General features: G+C 35.8%; 3 protein-coding genes across 5 annotated transcripts; 2 read left to right on the plus strand and 1 right to left on the minus strand.

The window, feature by feature from the left end:
* The first annotated feature begins 1,532 nt into the window (after positions 1-1,532).
* LOC140771363 (NEDD8-conjugating enzyme Ubc12-like) lies at positions 1,533-6,295 on the plus strand. The gene is made up of 6 exons (XM_073112872.1): positions 1,533-1,680; positions 3,267-3,379; positions 4,412-4,520; positions 4,730-4,808; positions 4,916-5,032; positions 5,839-6,295. Exons 2-6 carry the CDS (start codon positions 3,271-3,273, stop codon positions 5,974-5,976), a joined length of 552 nt encoding a protein of 183 aa, XP_072968973.1. The 5' UTR covers positions 1,533-1,680; positions 3,267-3,270; the 3' UTR covers positions 5,977-6,295.
* A 623-nt stretch (positions 6,296-6,918) lies between these two features.
* On the minus strand, positions 6,919-13,498 carry LOC140771381 (glycosyltransferase-like KOBITO 1). Its single transcript, XM_073112901.1, has 11 exons — positions 13,041-13,498; positions 12,548-12,697; positions 12,345-12,397; positions 11,053-11,161; positions 10,687-10,821; positions 10,557-10,601; positions 9,236-9,423; positions 9,002-9,143; positions 8,282-8,328; positions 7,866-7,953; positions 6,919-7,770 (listed from the first exon to the last, which is right to left on the minus strand). The coding sequence occupies exons 1-11, from the start codon at positions 13,380-13,382 to the stop codon at positions 7,498-7,500; spliced, it is 1,572 nt and encodes a 523-aa protein (XP_072969002.1). The 5' UTR covers positions 13,383-13,498; the 3' UTR covers positions 6,919-7,497.
* Positions 13,499-16,203: 2,705 nt separating this feature from the next.
* Positions 16,204-21,295, plus strand: LOC140769664 (MACPF domain-containing protein NSL1). Of its 3 annotated transcripts, none has more exons than XM_073110467.1 (8): positions 16,204-16,587; positions 16,662-16,900; positions 17,235-17,439; positions 18,149-18,232; positions 18,313-18,500; positions 18,893-18,954; positions 19,995-20,161; positions 20,337-21,295. In XM_073110467.1, exons 1-8 carry the CDS (start codon positions 16,327-16,329, stop codon positions 21,027-21,029), a joined length of 1,899 nt encoding a protein of 632 aa, XP_072966568.1. In that variant the 5' UTR covers positions 16,204-16,326; the 3' UTR covers positions 21,030-21,295. The 3 variants fall into 3 exon arrangements, with proteins under 3 accessions (XP_072966568.1, XP_072966567.1, XP_072966570.1); XM_073110466.1 differs by having other exon boundaries at positions 18,313-18,496; positions 18,883-18,954; XM_073110469.1 differs by lacking the exon at positions 18,893-18,954 and having other exon boundaries at positions 16,205-16,587; positions 18,313-18,496; positions 20,337-21,293.
* The last annotated feature ends 18 nt before the right edge of the window (positions 21,296-21,313 follow it).

Here is a 21,313-nt window from a genome sequence, read left to right on the forward strand (position 1 = left end):
TTTAATCATTTTCATCCCTTATTCTAATTATTACAATCAAATAATATCTTATCTTATATTTATATTTGAACATTTATCCATCTCTTCGCAACCAAACACCTAATAAAAAATTATAATAAAAGTTTTTTTCATTCTAGAATAAGTCATCGTTTTGTCCCAATTTTTTTTCTTATCTCACAGCCAAACAGGTCCGTCCTAGAACAAATCAATTTTAACTAGTTCAAACTATTTATAGTTTTAAGTTTCCCTCTATGTATAGGAAAGAAAATGTGGATTTGACAAACTGATAAGAGTGGTTGAAAGCTTTAGTATCTCTATATATAACGATAAAAATCAGTTGTCTTAACTTCTTCGGCTTGACCCACCAACTAACTCTATATATAGTTGATAGATACATTTTCTATAATCAAGGAGGTGATAGGTTAGTCATAACTATTATACAAAATTAATCATTGCACCACTGTCATTATCTTCTTAACTTAAACATATGGCATAATTAACTATCTACTAAGTTAATGAAAAAAAGATAAAAATATCTACTAGGTTAGTCTAAATTCTAAAACCACTAGACATGCTTGCACATAAAACCACTAATCCATGCATCCAATCAGGAGGCTTGCACATAATACACCAACTCCATCCAGTTAGTTATAGAGTGTAACTTGGAAGATAAGCACCTCCACTGATACCATTAAATTGGACGGAGTTGGTGTTTTGTCACTTTAGTGTCGTGGTAGAGATGCTGAAAGTTTTAGTGCCTCTTTACTTACATGCCAACTCCTCACTTCTCATCTATGTGAAGAGAAGAATCTAGAACTATAAATAGTTTAAACTAATCATTAAAATGGATATAATTTTAATATTAAATTAAAAAAAGTTACTCCAATGGGCCGACATCAGCCCAGTTGATGATAAGGACGAAAAGCCTGCCTTAATCGAGTGCTATCGGTGCCTACTCATTTTCTTTTCTGATACATTTTTCCTACAATAAGAGAATAAATAATATTTAGAGAGTTTAAAATTAATCATGTGATATATTTTAACTGAAAAATCTGACGGATAATTAACTGGGTGTGTATTCCGAAAGTTTTAAATAATTTAGGAATTAATATGGGAGTTAATGTGTGAAAAAATAAATTAATTACAATGTCATAGGCAATAGTTTAAGAGTTTTAAGTGTAATTATTTTTAAAATAAATTAAATTTTCGATCCCACTATTTCTTTAAAATTAACCCAATGAAAAATGAGATCTTTTCATTTCACACCCTGCATGTTTTAGTTAAATGGTTGAAAATGCTCTAAACGACCCCACGGTTTTCATTTCAATCATTGAAAAGCCTGTGGTTTAGCGAAATGTATGGCCTGCGGTACTATGGTTCCTACTTAGCTCAGTGAAGGAGAGGTGTGAACCGTAATATCTTGATAGGATAGTGTACAAAATGAAAATTCTCAGATAAAGCGGAGAGACCTCTGGTGCTATTTCCATAGAGTTTGAGTACTAAAATGTAAAAACTTCTACTAATAATTGCGTTATTCCGCCGATAGGAATCAATTCCGTCACCTCTCTACTCTCTACTTTCTTTTACCTTCTTTTTCCTCTGCTCTCATTAGGTTCCGGGCTCCTCCGATCGCCCTCCCAGACCTCCGGCGAAATCCTCCCGCGATCATCTCCCTTTTTGGTAAATGTCCTTCACCTATCTCTCTCCCTCCGATCTCCGATCCTCCGGCTCCTTTTCCCTCTGTTCCTCCGGCGAGCTCTAACCCTTTCCCTCTCGACGGCGAGTTAGCACTAACCGTGACACTAGACTTAACACTAACCCTATATGTAACTCTTCCTTTATGCTCCTTGTTTCGCTATTAGTTTAATCTCTGTTTGTATTCTGTTATTTGGAGCTGATGACGAGCTCATGTCTAGGAATCATGTTTCTTGTACTTGATCTGGCAGTATGAGTAAGCCTTCGTGCTTTTTATTTGGTTTTCCTTATTTGTTGGATTTGGAGATTTTTTTTATATATATAGTTGGATAATATTTGATGATTTTTTTTTTATTGGATAATGGTTCTGTCAAAGAATTGGATACTGTTAGAATGGAGGATAGCGTGCTCTTCGTGTAATGTTGGTTGTAGATGCTTAGTGACGCAAACTGCAGCCGAGCAATTGCTGGTTTCTGACATTTGTTACTAGTTAAATTATAATCTTTAAATGATCAAACTGTTTTATGTTAATATTTTCGGTTTACATGATTGATCAGTCATTAAATTCAATCTGCCCCTGTTCTTTATTCTGATACAATCTAAGCAGTTTTTGTGCACAAATTTCTTTTTCTTTTATTCATTTTGCTTATATTTACTTGTATTTTTGAAATATAATAGTAATTTTAAAGTCCCCAAAAGAGGATCGGTTTATGTGAGGAGCTCTCATGAGTCATGACTAGGCAGCTCATCTGTATCTTGTACTTAACTCTTTGTATCAGTGTTTAAAATAAGTAAAAGAATTTTTGCTACTTTAAATCAGAAAGTTTTGTGCAAAACAAGTTATTATTCTTATCTTTCATGATAAATTTGGTTTCTATTCTTATCTTACATGAGACATCCATCGTATTAGGAGAAAGTCTCTTCTGGATCTCTAAAAAGCAGAATTGTTTAAAGTTTATGAAATACTTAAAGACTATTGAGTAGTACACTAGCTGGGTTTTAAGTTGAATCAGGTTAGTACTGATTTTAAAGTGGGAAATTGCAAAGCACTCAGCTGTATTTAGTATACCATTTTAGGCTTTAGTAATCTTCAATATGGCCGTGTACTTAGTTCTATCATTATGGATTGATAGTATGTTTTGCATCTGTCACAGCATAGTGTGCATTATTTTGTAAAGTATGGAGCTAATTTTCTTTCGGTGTATTCTTTTAATATTTTATGGTATTGGGACTATTTGGTCATTGAAGAACTGTCTTCTTAATTCGTTTATCTTAGCAAATGGACATGGAGTACCTGAATGACTGTTTGCCTTTGTCACTTGCTTGTTTTATTATTTATGTAGTTTGGTATTTGGTATAGTTATGAAGATCACCCAAATTTATTTTTATTTACCAGTCACTGGGAAGAGAATTGTTTGTCTTCTTTGTAGTATGCTAGACTGCTAGTACATTTAATTTCTATATTTATGCGTGATTGTGCTCTTTTCTCTTCTTGCTTTTTTCGTATGGAGGGTGCCCATGCCCATATTTGCTGAAGCCTTTGTAATTTCTCTCTTTTTCTTCTTTTGCAGAACAATGATAAATCTTTTTAAGATAAAGGGCCAAAAGAGGGAAGATGCAGCAAATGCCAATGGAAGACCTCCTATCAAGAAGCAGAGTGCTGGGGAATTACGCCTTCACAAAGGTTTGTTGCATTTGAAAGATGTTTTTATTCTTGTAGTTATTTAATTTCTTATTGCATGATTCATACTTTCCTGACATGCATTATGCAGTGCTTCTTGATTTCATCTACTAGCTATCTTAGGAATTCTTGTCAGTTGTTTAATATATTATTGGACCTTTTAAAGGCTTCAATCCTCAAACACAAACATAGTCTACATTGGTTATATTGACCCTCATATTCTAGTTCAACACCCACACTCCTCTAAAATTCACCATTCCCTGCAAATGTAAGCTCCATTGCATATCAATTTTATCTTCTTTGTTTCTGATTCTCTTTTGGCTACAATATAGCAATAGGGAAAAAAAAGTGACTCTTAAATTTGTGAATTCTGATGCAAATTTTCTGTAATGTGATTATGGAAAAAGTGATTGTTGCTTTAATATACATATTTTAGTGCAAAGTTGGTAGATGACTTGTTCCTGCATTTTAATTTGGACTGTATGTTTTGACTTTTTGTTGAAAAGAAAATAACTGTGGCATTTGAAATATATTCTATATTGCTTCCCTGGAACTTCTTGGTTGCCAAATAATGACATTATTTGGCTGCTTTTAACTTTAGGCTTTCCATGCATGAAGGACTGTTAGGAGGCAGTAAGGTTTAAATCTTGATTCAGGGCCTCTCTTTCTTTGTACAGGTCACCCTTTGACTGGCCATTATAGTCCTGCACTAATTTTTAGATTTGGTTGGTCAGATAAGATATGGCTCATGCACACAGCAACTCCCAAAAGTTTCTTTGGCACGAACCAATCATAGATTGGGAGAGTGATTGAAACTTTTGAAGTGGGGATTAATTTCTGAGTCATAAGCAAACCAGAGCTTTAGATCAATGTAGTTGATACTTAACAACGGGATATTATGTAAATCTAATTGTAGAATTGGGGCTATGTTTAACCTACTATAGCAAGTTCCTATTTCATTAGATGAAATTTAATTTTCTTCTGGAAAATGGAGCAAAAATTCTCTATTGACTACTTATATTACATATTTCACAGATATTAGTGAGCTCAACATACCAAAAACCATTTCCATTTCTTTTCCAAATGGAAAGGATGATTTGATGAATTTTGAGATCAGCATTCGGCCTGACGAAGGATTTTACCAGTAAGTGGATGGTACTTGCTTTTTCCTTCCATCCTTGCAAGCTGTACCAGTGATTTTGGAGACTCTTATCTCTCTGTTTAATTTATATTATTTCCATCTAAACAGCTGTTAAATTTACAATCTTTATTTGATTGTAGTAGTGTGTGCTTTCTTTCAGAAAATTTCTCTCTTCATTTTTATTCTTATGTATTTAACCTCAATATGTGTAGAGGTGGTACATTTATTTTTACCTTCCAAGTATCTCCTTCTTATCCTCACGAGCCACCAAAGGTGAAGTGCAAGACTAAGGTATAAGCTTCAGTTTGGCAATTATGTCTTGCTCTTTTCTGCTTTGTAACAATAGTTCTTTGCTGTTTTTTTCCCCTTCTATATAATCACAATGGACATTTAATCAGGTTTACCACCCTAATATCGATTTGGAAGGAAATGTCTGCCTAAACATCTTGCGTGAAGATTGGAAACCTGTTCTCAACATTAACACTATCATTTACGGCTTGAATCTTCTTTTTCTGGTACTTATGCTCTCTTTGTTTGCTTCACCATTCATAATTTATCTGATTGAAAGATAATCTTAGATAAAATCCTATATATTCATACTGTAGCATCAAGATATTTATCCTAAATTTTGTTCTCTAATGTGATCTTTTAGTTCATTAAGTAGTTCAAATTACTGTTTTCACAATAGTTGAAAAGAAGCTGTGTAACCTTTTCGAATTTCATGGCACAAGCAGTACATGCACAAGCACTTTAGTTATTGAATACATTTGATTGGCCTTTCTAACGTTCTCCTGACAGTTGCTTTTCAAGGTTGTTCACCTCTACGCTGTACTGCAGCTGACTTATTGAGCTCCTCCTTATTCTTTTGAAATAATAGCACAAATAATAATTTGGCCCACATTTTATTTAGTGATAGCAAGTATATACATTTTTCAATCATAAAGAGGAAAACTAGATTGAGGAAGTTGATGTGTTTATTGCTTTACTGAAGTATATTGGTTCACAACTTCACATTCTATGTTGTGATTGAAAGTACATACATTTTTCTGTCATTCTTAACATTGCTCGTGTAGTGATAGCAAGCATATGCATTTTTGGATCATTCTTGAGATTCACAAGCAATAAAGTGTGTCACTGACCTGGATTTCTGTGCATATTACGGACTTTTCTTTTATCCTTCCATTCTTTCAGTGTTGTCAAACACTGACTGCCCAACCTGGAATAATGTCCGATATTTAATTAATAGAAAGGGAGTTCACTTGGTTCGCCTTCTATGTGAACGAGATATCAGCTTTAATTAACCTTTCCTTTTTATCTGCAGCAACCAAATGACGAAGACCCCTTGAATCATGATGCAGCTGCTGTCCTACGTGACAACCCTAAGATGTTTGAGAGTAATGTCAGAAGAGCAATGACTGGAGGCTATGTGGGTCAAGTGTACTTCCACAGGTGCATGTAGTGGTGCTGCCTTGTCTGGGTGCTCTTCATTTGCTCTGCCATCAGTCGCCCCAAGCTTTGGATTCTGTTATAAAGCGGCCATCTTCACTTCTGGGCCTCCACTGTTTCAGGGTATAAATACCTTTGAAAGCATGTCATTGTCCAAGGATTTTTCTTAATGTTGCTATATGCCTGAGACACTGCTGTATTCTGGACGTACTTTACCTTAAACCATGTTGCATTTCGCATCAGGGGAGACAAGCATATATATACTTGTGCAACTTGATGCTACATTCTGTTCCTTTGACTCCAGTACTATTTTAGTTCTTATTTTCCTTTCCTGCGATGGACTAAGCCTCTGATGTTGTCTTTTATGGATTATGGTGCGGTTAAGTGTTATAGCAACGCGTTAACCTATCCTCACTATGATGCTTCAGGTATGAGCTCCTTGTACTTAATATCTAGGGTGTTTTGAACAGAAGCCAATGGAACTTGGTCGAATTCTTTTCATATCAGCCGAAGGTATTTTACTTTGTATTCGGGTGATCCTCACGATCCAAGTCTGAATTGTTATAATTGGAATTGGTTAGGTTTGACAGTGGATCACGAAATCTTAGCGATCTTCTCTATCTAATGAATGAGTAGTGTATTTAGAAATCGTCTGCCCGCAAGCTCTGTAGCAAAACATTGCAAAATTGCATTTGGTTTACCTTCTTTCTTTCTTATATTTTTTACAAATCTCTCTAGAGAATTTTATTCTTCGACAATTGGATTTCGCTGGAGCTTGGAGGAGTACCTTCTTCCGCTCTTCCTTCAGCCTTCGCCACAGTTGATCGAAACCAAATTTCGCGAGCCCAACGCTAAAATGAGAAGAAATTAATCGATTCAAGCTTGGGCTGGACTCGCCTTTCTGCATAGTGGGGTTTACATGTTGGGCTTGGTTTTTGGTCATTGGATGGTCCCGATTATATCTCCCACATCCAATGGTCCTCTCTTTCTGCATTTCGGGGAGCCATGCATTTGTGCGACTTATGCATCCGACGGCCACACGAAGTGGGCCCGGACGAAAACTGAGTTCTTGGGCTTTCTATCTTCGTTCAACGTGAGAAACCCGTCCTCCAAGCAGATAGACGAAATCAGACACAGGAGATGGGAAAAAAAACCACTTTTGTTTGCCACTGAATTAACTGCTGAATTAAGTGCACATCTTAGAGTTAGAACCCCCTAAAATAATTCCTATACAAACATCGCTATCACAATGAAAGAATTAGTGGGGGCTCAATGCAATAATACCTCATGCAAAATCCTCACGGTAACAAATGCTGTAAATTCCTCATACTAAGAATTTTCGCTCTATGCTTGCAAAACTATGATGGTGAGAACATGTGACACTCGGAAACGCCGCTTGGGTGAAATGATCGGGAAGAACCACCATATAAATTGATCATAAAAGGCAATTGCCTCAGACATACAGCTGGTGATGACCGGAAATCCAATATGCCAAGATATCAGACCTAAGTAGGCAATCCTTAATGGTGGTGCATCACGTATCATTTACAAGATCTTCCAATCCAGGTGGGGACAAAGGTGGAATGGCATTCTCAGTCAGGCGGGCGACTTCCAAGATCTTCCTTGCGGATTTCTGAGAATCTTTAGTACTGTCCCTTTCAACAGAGTTTAAAGACCCATTGATAGGTTGAGCATAAGTTCCATTTTGGAGATTGTCTTTAGATAAGGTTCTCTCCTTGGATAGTAGTTGACCTGATGCAACTGCAGAGCTGAAGACGCCAAACTCCCTCAAGCCTTGAATGATTACCTAAAGATACTCTAATATCAGATTATCAGTAGGAAAGTGTCGAATAGCTCAACTCATAATTATAAAGTGATAAAGCTAGTATGGATATCAAATACCATAGGGGCATAAATACGTGTCAGTATTCCCTTCTTGAGAAGTTTTATGTTTAATTCTTTATCAGTCCATACAACATGCTCATTGTACCTGAGAAGAAAAGGAAACTTTATGTAAAGGATAATTAAAATATACTAATTACTAATTACTGGGAGGACCTTTGCAGAGAATACTGAACTTGGCTCTTACAGAGAAATCAGTTCCCGCATGGTGAGGTAAAGTTGCAAGGTCAGAAAAGCAGACCAATTTATATTTCAGCTGATTTATTATTAGATTGGCATTCCAGATAGGGAAGATCGTAAACTGAGATACTGCTTCTCTTGAAATGAGACAGCTTTTACGACTATGGGAATTTACTGTATAAATATCAAATAATAGTAAACCACTACTATATGAATGGTGAAATGAAAAAAATTACCAGCGTAGCATCTCCTCTTCTGTGGCAGTTGATGCAATTATAAAAGCCTGCCATAGAATTTGAAAAATATTAGCACGAATATAGAACAATAAGTCACTGATGGCACACTATTCCACCAATTTTTCATAATTGATGTCTGCAATTACTTTTGAAGTTGACAAGAAATGGCACTTCCACAGCATCACCTGACTGAAATCTATTTTATGAAAGAACATGATGAAATAGAGCAATAAAAAAAAATTCAATACCCAGAAAAGTGCATCAACATATTCAACCAGCTGGAAATAAGGCAAATATTAGTTGCCTGCTTTTCAATATAATGAATGTTTTAAGGCTTATCTAACTCCAAAATGGGATTCACATTGGATGCTCATGCTGAACTTCTTACAAAGCCAAAATTTACATAAAGAAAATCTTAGCTCATTACTCTATATACACATGCACCACACATGCTGGCATATGATCATAAGATGCATGCAGAATATTGACAAACTAGTAAACACTGGAACAACAGTTATTGGCTATGTCACTACTTGATACAGATGTGGCATGCACATCTCTGAAAGCTTTCATTAGTAATTGTAACCAGAGCTATTACCCATTCATATTTATCTTACACAAGATAAAACAGAATTCATCGAGAACAAACAATGATAGTCCATAACTAAACATGAAATAAATAAAGTGTATTTACTAGTTATGCAAAGTCATAAAACTTACTGCTCTGTCAAAATCCAGCATAAAGCATCTCTTTACATCATCCTTTGTTGGTTTGCAGCCACACCGATCACGACGAGAAGTCAAGTCTGAGAACCTCGTGTATGTGTAATGTAGAACTGCAGCCTCCTCAAGCTTGATCTCACTATCAAAAGTAATATCCCATAAGTAGGAAAAAGATATAACATTGCAGCTCCAAAAAGCAGGATGCGCGTATATGTGAGCACACCATCTTACTTTGGGCTCTTCATATAGTTGTGCCACCGATGTGCACCATTAGGACGGAGATGATCTTGTATTCGCGCAGCTGATTTTCCATTTCCATATGTAAGGAAGTAATTAGGGTTGCCGCGTGTTGCCTCCTTATACATGCCAAAATATGTGTCCTTTGGGAGATGGTCATAATTTTTCTTGAACATAGATACCTAGCAAAATTAGCAGAGTGAGCAAATAAGATTGCAATACATCTAACTTTCTAAATCAGTGTCAGAGATATTAAAAGTTTGAAGAACACAAAGAACAAAGAATGTTTAATATTTCAGGCCAAATGTAGCATTCAAAATGCTGCATATAGCTAGTCTAAGAATATATAAGTTCAAACTGTATTACACAAGTAAAATTTAGCAAATATTGTTAAATGCATTCCTTTTTGTAGACAAGACTGGATTAACAAGACTAATCTAAGCAAGGCAGTGAGTATAATTTTGAGCAGAAGAAAAATCAATTTTATCTACATAAACTTGAAGGTTTCAATAGGTTTATCTATAATTAGTCTAATGCAATTATAATACAAGGAAGAAGGTTACTTAAAAAGACAAGGTGCTGGTTTAAATTACAAAACTCAGGTATGCATATTGATAACTGGGAGGTGACTGCACCGGATGCAAATTGTAAATGGCTACTGAGATAGGTAGGGTCTATCATTAGAAAAGTGGATAGCAGCTAAATAGCGGGGTAAGAAGGATAAGCCTTCTTCCTCAGATGGATAGTAACAAGGAGATTAGATCATTAGTAGAAGAATCTCGTAGCCAAGATGGCAGCTGAAGAGTGGACTAAAAGAAAGAGAATTTTCTTCCATCTCCTATGATGTCTGCATGTGTTAGAGGTGTGGTGCCAGGATTGGAAAAGTGAGAAATATCTTCTTGTTTTTTATATTTCATTTTAATGATCCAGAATCAACATACTTTTAAGGCACTTGCATGAAAGTATTTGATGTAAAAGATCAAACGAATTGCCCTTTATAATAGGCAACACAAAATAATGACAATGTCTTTGTTGTTGCTATTCTTCGTTTTTTTGTTGTCTATGAATTACTTATATTTTTGAAAAATCACTAAAAGAAAATTAGGAAGTCGGAGAAAGCTTAGAAGACATACATAATATTCAAGATCAGTTTATTAGTAAGCAGATTAATCTAAAAGAAATACCGCAAATAGAAGGAATTTTCAACTTTGCATGACCAACCAAACTGTCATAGGACAATTTCAAAAAAACATTTAGCAAACTATACATCAGCAAAATGAAGAAAGCAGTGGATATAAGAAACAAAATACTGTACCTCACTAAACGGATCTTTTATATCATCTCGTTCAATGCTACTTTCCTGAAAAGCAAATGAACTAATTACAGTTCCAGCAATAACAGTAATGGTGATAAATAGCATATTAGCATGCGAGTTTCCTACTTACATAATTGGGAAAAATAACCATGTCAACGTTACTAGGGACATCAGAGAGTAATCGTCTCAATGAATACTCTGCCGCACCAGCAGGATGTATCAATTCATCAGTGTCGAGATGTATGATCCAATCCATACCAGCCTCCTTTGGTGCATATAAAAGACATGCATAAGTTGATTATCCCATAAATATTTCAATATGCTGCAAATAACTTCAATAGGATGCATGCCGCCATTAAATAGTTCTCACAATTCAAACTCACACATGCTAGGGATATGATAATGCATGGTTGTGCACGGTACAAGAATAATGACAGTCTTATAGGTAATGAACAATAACTTTTTGATGTAATAATTGCAAAAATATTACACATACCCGTGCCATTACAATAGCCATCTCCATGTTAAGTGATTGCTTCACAAATAATTCATAATTGCAGGGCTTGTAGAAGAAGCCTGCTAGCCAAGTCTCATTCCAAATACGACTGCAAGTCAGGGCAGAAATGAAATTTAGCAGGCAATTAGAACTTCATAATGATAGAGGTTTAAAAAATATTGCACAAGTATACAGATCCACCAATGTGTAAGCGGTTCCTGTCTGAACTTCCTTGCACGTTGCATTTTTGGGGATAAAATCTAACATTTAGAATCATAGCAGAAAAACGAAGAATGGCAAAAAACTGTAGTCAGGAAATGTTCCTTGACCACTAGCTCTTATCAATTTCAATTATATCTCCTACAATCCTATCAGCAGATTCACATGTCTAATTTGTGTTCATAGCCAAATCACCATACTGATGACTACGAGTATCAGACCTGATGTCAAGATATATTAATAGTATGATTTCACATGAACAAAGAAAATCTGCATGGCTATTGACTTCCAATAAACTTATTGTATGGTTTATAACTTATAAGCATTTAATGTGACTGCGACATAACCTAGAAAAGAAGGTAATCAGTATTTCTAAGTATAGATGTGGATCAAGAACAAATATCATAGAGAAGGCACTAGTATTATACACAATAAGGAAGAGAGAAATGAACTCTGTAGAACTAAAGTTGCATAAGAGACTGGAACAAAACTCTATTTTCAAGTTATCAATGCATTACCAAAAATTAGTTCACCAGGTTACTCATAAGTAGTAGCAATTAAAGAATATCAAATATTATTTTGCATCTAAACACCACTTTATGCATGTTTATGAATACTTAGACCACTAGATAAATTATGTGAGTTGTTGAAAAATTAAACAAATGAAAAGGCCTAACAGGATTAAATATCAGGACCTCCTGCTCAAATAGAATGTCTAATAACCAGCTACTCCAGATATTAAGCTTCACAATAAAGAGTATACTACTTTACATTCTGACAACATGTACAATATGTGGTCTCATGTTTTTCATTGTACTACCAAAAAATATCCAAATTGGTGGGACTAGAACGTGCGACCATTCTAATTAAAACTAATGGCTTCAATGCACTATTGAAGACTGATTTATAAGTGGAGGACCACAAATGCACAAACAATAGCAATTCAAAATTTTAAAACGCGACCTACTAAACTGTGTAAACTCTTCCTTGATCAATATTCAGACATACCGCAAGTAATTGTTAAATTGATCTCATTAAGAAAATTATACATCAGGAAAGAAAAATGAGCTCACCTCTTTGCCTGTTTCTCCTCCAGTTCTCTAGTTCTGTATATAACTTTAACACCCTGCCAATTTTCAGTGCCAAAGTTCAGCTCTAAATAGAATAGAAAGTTCATGAACCTGAAAACACCTTCTATCAAACTATATCATAACTGGGCCTTCACACATGGAAATTATCTCAGACTAAGCTGTGATAATAAGATCCACCGACTTACTTGAATTGATTCTAGCACTGCTGAAACACTGGGTTTTGCAGCCTTTCCTTCAACAAATAGAAAAAATTGTGCAATACCAAGGACTTTATGGTAGAACAACCATGGCAAGATCTGCTCCAAACCAGCCGAAGTGCTCGATGTGATGCAAATCTGCATTTGTATCCATACAAAAACCCATTAGGAAAAAAGCATACCATAAATTTACATCTAATACTAATACAATCTCTAGTAATTTACACTTTTTAAAGAAAAAAAGAAAAGAAAAGAAAAGAAACAATCTATACTATATCTATATTACTATCAGATGTATGACTCAGTAAGCTTGCAAAAGACAGAGACGACAGTAACTTAATTTACTTACCAATAGAACATCCGAAACTGCCTATACCCTAAGCTAAATCATAAATTCAACAAAAAAAGGGGGGGAAAAACAAATCCTATAACTACGAAAATTCCAGGACCAACTGCCCCATCCCTACTCCACCAACCTCACCTTAGGTTTGGGATCGGCTTCAACACCAAACTTCCAACCCCTATAGTAAGGGAACGACGGCGACGAGGTCCGCCCAAGGATCTCCACGCAATCCGAGCCCGCTGCCGCCACCGCCGATACGTGCGCCGAAGCCGCCGACGATCCGATCGGGCTATTTTCCATCCCGGGAAACTTCTTCGTCTCCGAGGAGGACCACCGGGAAACGGGGTCGTTGACGACGCCCCCGCGCCACTGGAGAACGAAGGCAAAGGCGGCAAGCGCGAGGGGTAGAGCCGTGAGGAGGAGGAGAACCCTGGAGGCGAGACTAGGGAAAGAAGACGAGCGGTGTTGGAGTCCCGCCATTAGAGAGATCGGGAGAAGAAGAAGAAGAAGAATAATACGATTGCGAGGGAGATGAGATTTATGTCAATTTTCTTTCCCGTTAATTTGAGATTTATGTATTTAAGAGAAGAGGAAGTTACGAGTGTATCTAATACGTGATACCGCTGTGAATTGGGACGTGAAACTTTGGGCAATTAATTAAGATTAATGGAATATAACATTTCGGGCATTTGTTGCTTCACATAAATCAGTAGGAATAATTCTTGCTCCATATTAAGATTCTTAGTCCCTTTTGAGACGTTACTTCCAATCTCCAAAGAGCATATTTAAATGCTCATTTAATTATTTTTTCTTTAATGTTTTAAATGGTTTCATTTTTTTTTTATTCATTGTGATTTCATAGGTTAATCATATAAATCAAGTCAAAATTCAAATGATTCTCACTACTTAGGATTATATTAATGCTTGGCCTGCAACACAATGATTTTTTAATTTATTTTATTATTATTATTAGTTTTAAATGGGGAACAACAATATATTTTTTTTTAAAAATAAGCTAACAATAAAACTTTTTAAAAAAATAACTAAAAGATGGGTTGGACCGAATGATTGGTGGGTTAGGCCAACCCGGCCCGACTAGCCCAAATTCTCACGGGCCGACGGAATGTAATGGGCTAGACTATTCTAGCCCGGCCCGGATGATTGGTAGATCAGGTCGTGAACAAATGCTTAAGTCCGATTAATCCGAACTCGTCCCCTCGATGATCATGCTGATATACAGACATAACAATAATAAAAAAATTATATCAAGAAAATAACAATATAAGCACTCGTAATAAAAGAAAGCGAAGTAAGAAGGGGTGATAGCATTAAAAATAAGCTTTTTCACTTAGCAACAGAGGCATCACTACAGTTAAGAACAAAAAAAGGCAAGCAAGAATGATGCAAGGCTTTGTTGATCAGCATCTCTGTCAAGCTTGTAGAGTCAAGCTCTCTAAGACCTAACACTACAACCTACCAGTAAACTAAAATAGACCAACTGTCAAAAATATCAAGGCTTTGTTGACTATATTCTCCATCTAAGTATCAACTCACTGTAGTTTTCCTCTAAATAGGGCAGTCAAAAATAATTAAGCCGGTTCAAGACAGCCTAGCCCGATAAGACTAAATCAAGTTCAGTTCATATTTAAAACTAGTCAAATTTGATCAAATGATTCAGGTTCAAAATTAATTTTAAGCGAGTTTTAATGCATATCGGCTCGGTTAAGTTCTACTCAATAAGGCTTAATATATAATATTATATATTTGATTTATTTTATAAAATGTAGGTCACAGGTAGATTTCATTCAAACTTAATTGAGTTTGATTCAAGCTTAAATTAAATTTGATTTGAAATAGACTTAATTTTGCTCAAAATTTGGTCGAGCAAAACCTGTACTCAAATAGAGCGAGCTTTTAACAAAATAAAAAGTATTATTTTATTCTCATTTTTTATTTTGTTTAATAATTACTTCATGGTGTCTTAATGAGGTAGAAGAAAAATTTAGTCCAAGTTAAAAGGCATAGGCACCATTAATTTTGAATAGAGAATTTAACTATTACACCTTAGTTAAAAAGTACAAAAGATAAATATAAATACAAAAGGCATGAGAGAAGCACTTTGTAGCTTATGTCTTACCCATCTCTTTCACTATATACGAAAAGAGACAATTAATACTAATTTATATGGCGAGATTAACAATAATGCTAAGTTATACTTTAGCCAACATCGATCCAAAAATTAAACCCAATTAGATATATGATATTTATATTAAGAAAAAAGAGTATTATATATATTAAATGCCACCTTAATGTCCATCCTAAAGAAGCCGGTCTTATACTCGGTACAAATAATTTAATAATGTACGTCGATAACGTTATTTTTTAATATATAGATAGGGTTGTCAAAATAATTGAGTCTCGATAAGACTTAAACTACTATATATATTATATTAGTTTATATTATGAATAATTGGGACTATTAGATTTTGATCTAATAGCTTATAGTATATCTTATCCTCATAGTATTAATCCAATGGGACTAGAATTTAGCTGATTTAAAGCTTGATCCTGAATTAGGCTAGGTTCGAATTCTATCGAGCCAAGCCTAAGCCTAAACATAATTATAGATCTCTAAATTAAATTCGAGTCGATCTTGATACTTTACAGCCCTAAGAGCTATAGATTTGAATCACAAAGATGGAGTTTATTACCCAAAATTAGAACCCATGCAGGGAGAATGACATTTCATTCAAAGCATCTTCACAAATTTACAATTCTCCTCATACATTTGTAAATAATTACATTTCAAAGAAGATTCCTCTATATTTCTCAAATTTATTATAAAATAACAGCTAAATATTATTATATTTTATTTATACAAAAAAGAGTTAGTCTCTAAATTATTAAAAAAACATCAAACAAGTAAATTTACTTGCAGTAAAACTTATGTGTATAAAATTTAAGGTTGTTATACAGACCTAAGTCTAAGTCAAAATTTAAGGTTGTTTAGATAAGTCTTAAACAGATGGAATAGAACATTTTTAGAGACGTCCTTCCACGAAGGACCTTAAGCGAAATTCGGAAATAAAAAAATTTAAAAAAAGGGTGTCAATCATAATATATCTAAAAGGGTGATGTGAAATGTAAAAATTTGTTTTCCAGCGGAAAGAAACTTCTTCGATTAGTCTCTCCCGCTGCACCCGTTAGCCATCTTGTCCGTCCGATTAATTACCTCACGAATCTCAGCGACCATCAGACGGTAAAAGAGGTCACTTCCTTGTCGTTTCAGTTGCTGTCGAAGTAGCCGGGAAGCGTCAAAGGGAGAGACATCAACACCAGTGAGGAGGAGGGGGGATAAGAGCCTCCTCCTCCTCGAAACCCGAACGAAATTGTAAGGAGGTAGCCCTGATCTTTAGCGTAGCTGATGGGCCAGAGGGATCAAGGGCTGTGGACGCCGCAATCGGCGGCGGAGAGGGCGGTCGCCGCCATCGGATGCGGCTATAATCTCTCCTCCGACCTCCGCCTCACTTACTGCAAGCCCCACCGCTTGATCGAGCTCGACGAGTCCCAAACCCACGACCTCGTCTTCCCCGACGGCGTCGTCGTCTCCGGCGTTCCCAGGGAGATCAAGTGCGACAAGGGGGAGCGCACCCGATTCCGGTCCGACGTCGTATCCTTCCACCAGGTCCTTGATCTCTTCCCTTTCTCCTTAGCTACTAAAATTGAAATCAATCCAATTAATGAATCGCATGGTATCAGATGGCGGAGGAGTTCAATCAGGGGCTTTCTTTGTCGGGGAAGATCCCGTCGGGTATGTTCAATACTATGTTCGATTTCCGCGGGTGCTGGCAGAAGGATGTGTCGTCCACCAAAAGTCTCTGTTTTGATGGTTGGTTCTTCGAGTTCTATGGAGTTGAGATCCCGAGATCGCGGATTGTGTTGCAGGAGAGGATTAGAGAGGAAGTTCCAGATTCATGGGATGCTGCTGCACTAGCAAAGTACGTTCTCTTCTTTGAATCATATTCTCCAGTGTAGGGTTATGTAAGTGCTGGAATTGATTAGAGAAAAGATGCAGGCTTGGGGGGAGATGACTGATTGTTTTAAATAAAAGAAAGAAAATTTTGTGTGTTAGCACCAAGAAGATTAAACCCGTGTGAATCACTTCTAAGAGTATCGTGGGCTGTACATATTAAGTGATTGTGAATTTATAACGACATAGTATAAATGTAAATCATTTTACCTTCCATTGCTACACCGTCTGCATATAATACCAAAGAAAAAATGTACTTGATACTACCAAAAACTAGAACCTGAATAATTCTCGTTTTCCAGGTTTATCGAAAAATATGGTACTCATGTCATTGTTGGAGTAAAGATGGGTGGCAAGGATGTAATTTCTATTAAACAGCTGCAGGAATCTGTTCTTCAGAAAAATGACGTGCAGAACATCTTGAAGAAGTTAGCTGACGAAAATTTTGCTAAAAACTCCACTGGTGATATCAACATAAGAGCTGATCAGTTACAAAGAAAGATAGATGTGAGTACTACAAGCAGTAAAATTTATTGATGGGTCTTTCTTGTCACACTCCTAGCTTTGGTCACCTTGGACACTTGTTGCCTCAAGTTTAGCAATCCTAAGCTTATTTCTATAACCTTTGCATAAGTTCAAATTAGTCATGTTGTAGAGGATGGCTTATTTAACGTTCAGCATTTCATTTTCTTTATCTTATAAAGTTGCAAGCTTCTCAGCTCTACATACCCATTGTTTCTGGAGCCTTGATTTTCTTCTGATTAAAACATGTGCTTCTTCTCCATCAAAATGCATTATAAAAGCTCCTTATCATATCTTTGATTATTTATTGGTCTAGCATTATTCTTTTCATGTTGAAACTTTGTTATCTACCATCCTTCCTCGGCATTTACTTCCTTAAATTGTTGCTATGTTATGTGATATAGTAGTTCTTCCAGTTATAAAGATGTCAATATCATAAAGCTTTTTTCTTTGAACTTCTCAAAAGATGGGGTATCTCAATGACAAGCTATAATACTTCTTTGTCTAAAGTTTTCATATCTAGAGGAATTTTTGGATGTTCTGAACTTCTGATAAACATAACATTGTTTTGCTTCAGCAAAAGTAAATTCACTTCGAATATTTGACAACATTTATCCAGTTCGGACATACTTAATGAACTGCAGATCTAAATATGGAATTTGACTTTTTAGTAATCTCCATTTCTACCTTTCAGGATAGCATTTTTGCTGTTCAAGATCACAATGCAACAGCTCTAAAGCCTACCAGATCATCACTCGTTACTCATTTGAAGAAGGATGTAAGATCTGTTCCAACTGTTTATTGTGTAAGGATTGCACTAAAAGCACTTATAGGTGATACTTTGAACTCCTTATGTAGGATGTAGTAATCATTCATGTCAGAAGAGGAGGTTCCGACATATATCAAAGCCATAAAGATTGGCTTTCTTCTATTTATCATTCCCCAGATGTGATATCGATGTCTTTTGTGCCCATAACTTGTTTGTTGAATCGTGTTCGAGGTAGTGGATTCATCAGTCATGCAGTTAATCTGTATCTTCGGTGTAAGTATGTTACTTACTCTTATAGTAATATTTCTCTTATATAAATATACATGCATCTGAATTAAATCTAAGTGAAGTACTGATGAATACTACAGGACCTTCCAATGAAAGGAACTTAATTTTATCTATATTTTTCAAGGTTTCAGAATGTCACATCTTTGAAACATCAAACAAGAGATTGCTGAGTGACAATTAATTGTTGTAGGGCTGGCACTTATGACCAAATTGATCAATTTTAGTCCAGGAGAAATTTGGGTACCGAGGAAGCATGTTCTTTGACAATGGAAATAGATGATTTATTATGTATGACTAGGTTCTCGTTTTATTTTTCTTTTTATTCTCTCAACTGGTCACTTTTTTCATTTTCGGAATCTTATTATTTGTAGTAACTTATAGAACTACAAGGCAACAATTGCAACCAAGGATGGCTGTGGCGGTTGCCTGTTGGTCCGGCATGGGTACGTGCTAACCTATGCCGATGTGTAGCTCATTTTTTTAAAACTTTTTTCTTATTTTCCTCAATCATCGTCAAATAAATTTCGTGTTATTTTTGTGCCATCATTATTAATATGATTGAAGATTATTAGTAGTATTTACCGTAACTTTTTTCGTGTTATTCCTATGCCGACAAATGAAGTCTTTGATTTAGATATTAGTTTTAATTATTAAACTATTATTAATTAATATTATGTGTTTAATTATATTATAGATATTTCAATCATATTATGGAGTGTTCAATTATTAATACAAATTTTAATGAATGTATCCAATTATACATTATGTTGAATAATATTTGTATTTGGCAATTACTATATCTTTAGTAAATATGTCATTTACTAAAATAATACAAAGATGAAAGATTGTAATGTAGGTTTTAATACATATATTCAAACCAAAATAAAAAATTAATGTGCTGAAGACTCAAAAGTATTTTTAAAATTTAAATTTTTTTAATTAAAAATATGTTAAATGCATGCTTGGCACGCAAAGGTATGCCAAGAGCGTGCAGATCAACACGGGACATGCCGATGGTAGCACTGCACAACACGTACCTTCGGCACAGCCATTAATTTGTGACATTTCTCTTCCAATTCATCTAACTATAAGCAAGTTCTAATGGTGGGAAATAACACTTCGATACATGTCTCTTTGAACTTTAAAGGTCAAAGATAGAATTTCATAATTCCTCTAATAACCAGAGGTAATACTGACCATAGAGAGAGTGCCACCCTATTATATATCTCATGGACTACAATGAGCATGTACCAGGGTTATGTTGTGCTTTTACTCATTATACAAGCAAATTCTAGGTATTATGTACTTTTCAATTGCATGAGAGAAGCAAATTGTAATACTTCTCCACCTAGCCATGTGAAAATGAATGTTGATGTCAGTTGAAATACTGGTTTCTTATGCTAAGTGCTATCAAGTTGCTAGGATATGATTATTTATTTATATGTAATCTAAGCTTTTGACTGTATTGCCTTGTGTAACTCAGATAAGCCACCTATAGAGGAGCTTCAGCAATTTTTGGATTTCCAATTGCCACGCCAATGGGCTCCAGCATTTGGTGAACTCCCTCTTGGTCCACACCGAAGGAAGCGTAGCTTTCCAACACTTCAGTTCACATTGTTGGGCCCCAAGCTTCATGTTAATACAGTCCATGTAAGTTTGAAAACAGATTTCTGTTATTTATCAACTTTATCCTCAACTGCATTCATCGTCATTACTGTAGTCACAAAGTACAAACTCTTTGATTCTCCTTATTCATCTGGTTGTAGAGTTCAATATCATTACAAGAACTAGGGAGCATCTAAGGTGGTGATTCTCCTTCTGACAGGTTGATTCAAGCAATCGTCCAGTGACAGGGATTCGTCTATATTTAGAGGGTAATAAAAATGATCGCCTGGCTATTCATCTGCAGCACCTTTCAGCACTTCCAAGTACCTTTCAACTCTCCAATGATGCTGTTTCTGCAGATGATGATACTGTAAATGAACGAGCCTATTTTGAGCCCATAAAATGGGCACTACTCTCACATGTTTGCACAGCCCCAGTCCAGTACAGTGGCGCCCATATCGACGATTGGGCTGCTGTAGTGACCAAGGCATGGTTGGAGGTGAAAGAGGTTGGTATGAGGAAGGTGCTATTTCTTAGGCTAGGTTTCTCTTCTGTTGCTTCCATGAGGATTCGTCGGTCTGAGTGGGATGGTCCCTCCATTACGTCTCGGAAATCTGGTTCCATCTCAGCCTTAATTAGTTCAAGATTCAGCACCGGTCTGCTACCACCTGCAGAGCCTAAGGTGGAGGTTAATTCTGCCATCTTTCCAAGAGGACCTCCAGTGCCACTTAGAGTGCTTAAGATGTCCAGATTTGTCGATACCACGGAAATGTCAAGAGGACCAGATGATTTGCCAGGGTATTGGGTGGTTACTGGTGCTAAATTATGCGTTGAGGGTGGCAAAATCTTTCTAAAGGTAAAGTATTCTTTGTTGGTAGCAATGCTTGATGATGACGACGACTTCGGATTCTAGCGTCTCAAAAGATATTCCAATTTGAGTCGGAGTGCAAAATATTCTTCACTCAGTACTTGGGAAATCATGCATGCGTGAGGTGTAATCTTATAACTAAAGTTTAGCTGTTGTGAGGGCAGTTATTGAGTTTGCTATCTTAGATTGGAGTCATTTTTTTGTATGATATGAATTGTATAGCTTGTAATCCAATTTGCATATAGATTTGTGATTCCCGTTTCATTTCCACACAAAATTAGAACTTATAAAAGCATGGGATACTTAAACTGCGAGGGTGATGAATACTG

The sequence above is a fragment of the Typha angustifolia genome, chromosome 11 (genome assembly GCF_048772165.1).
Source record: "Typha angustifolia cultivar Huaian chromosome 11, ASM4877216v1, whole genome shotgun sequence".
NCBI classification, from domain to species: domain Eukaryota; kingdom Viridiplantae; phylum Streptophyta; class Magnoliopsida; order Poales; family Typhaceae; genus Typha; species Typha angustifolia.

Coding starts and splice junctions, on each gene's coding strand:
- LOC140771363 (XM_073112872.1), top strand. CDS start 3,271: ATGATAAATCTTTTTAAGATAAAGGGCCAAAAGAGGGAAGATGCAGCA. Junction 4,521..4,729: donor CCTGACGAAGGATTTTACCA/GTAAGTGGATGG, acceptor CAATATGTGTAG/AGGTGGTACATTTATTTTTA. Junction 5,033..5,838: donor GCTTGAATCTTCTTTTTCTG/GTACTTATGCTC, acceptor TTTTATCTGCAG/CAACCAAATGACGAAGACCC.
- LOC140771381 (XM_073112901.1), bottom strand. CDS start 13,382: ATGGCGGGACTCCAACACCGCTCGTCTTCTTTCCCTAGTCTCGCCTCC. Junction 12,398..12,547: donor CAGTGCTAGAATCAATTCAA/GTAAGTCGGTGG, acceptor GAAAATTGGCAG/GGTGTTAAAGTTATATACAG. Junction 7,954..8,281: donor GAAGAGGAGATGCTACGCTG/GTAATTTTTTTC, acceptor TTTTCTTCTCAG/GTACAATGAGCATGTTGTAT.
- LOC140769664 (XM_073110466.1), top strand. CDS start 16,327: ATGGGCCAGAGGGATCAAGGGCTGTGGACGCCGCAATCGGCGGCGGAG. Junction 16,901..17,234: donor GATGCTGCTGCACTAGCAAA/GTACGTTCTCTT, acceptor CTCGTTTTCCAG/GTTTATCGAAAAATATGGTA. Junction 18,497..18,882: donor AGTTAATCTGTATCTTCGGT/GTAAGTATGTTA, acceptor TATTATTTGTAG/TAACTTATAGAACTACAAGG.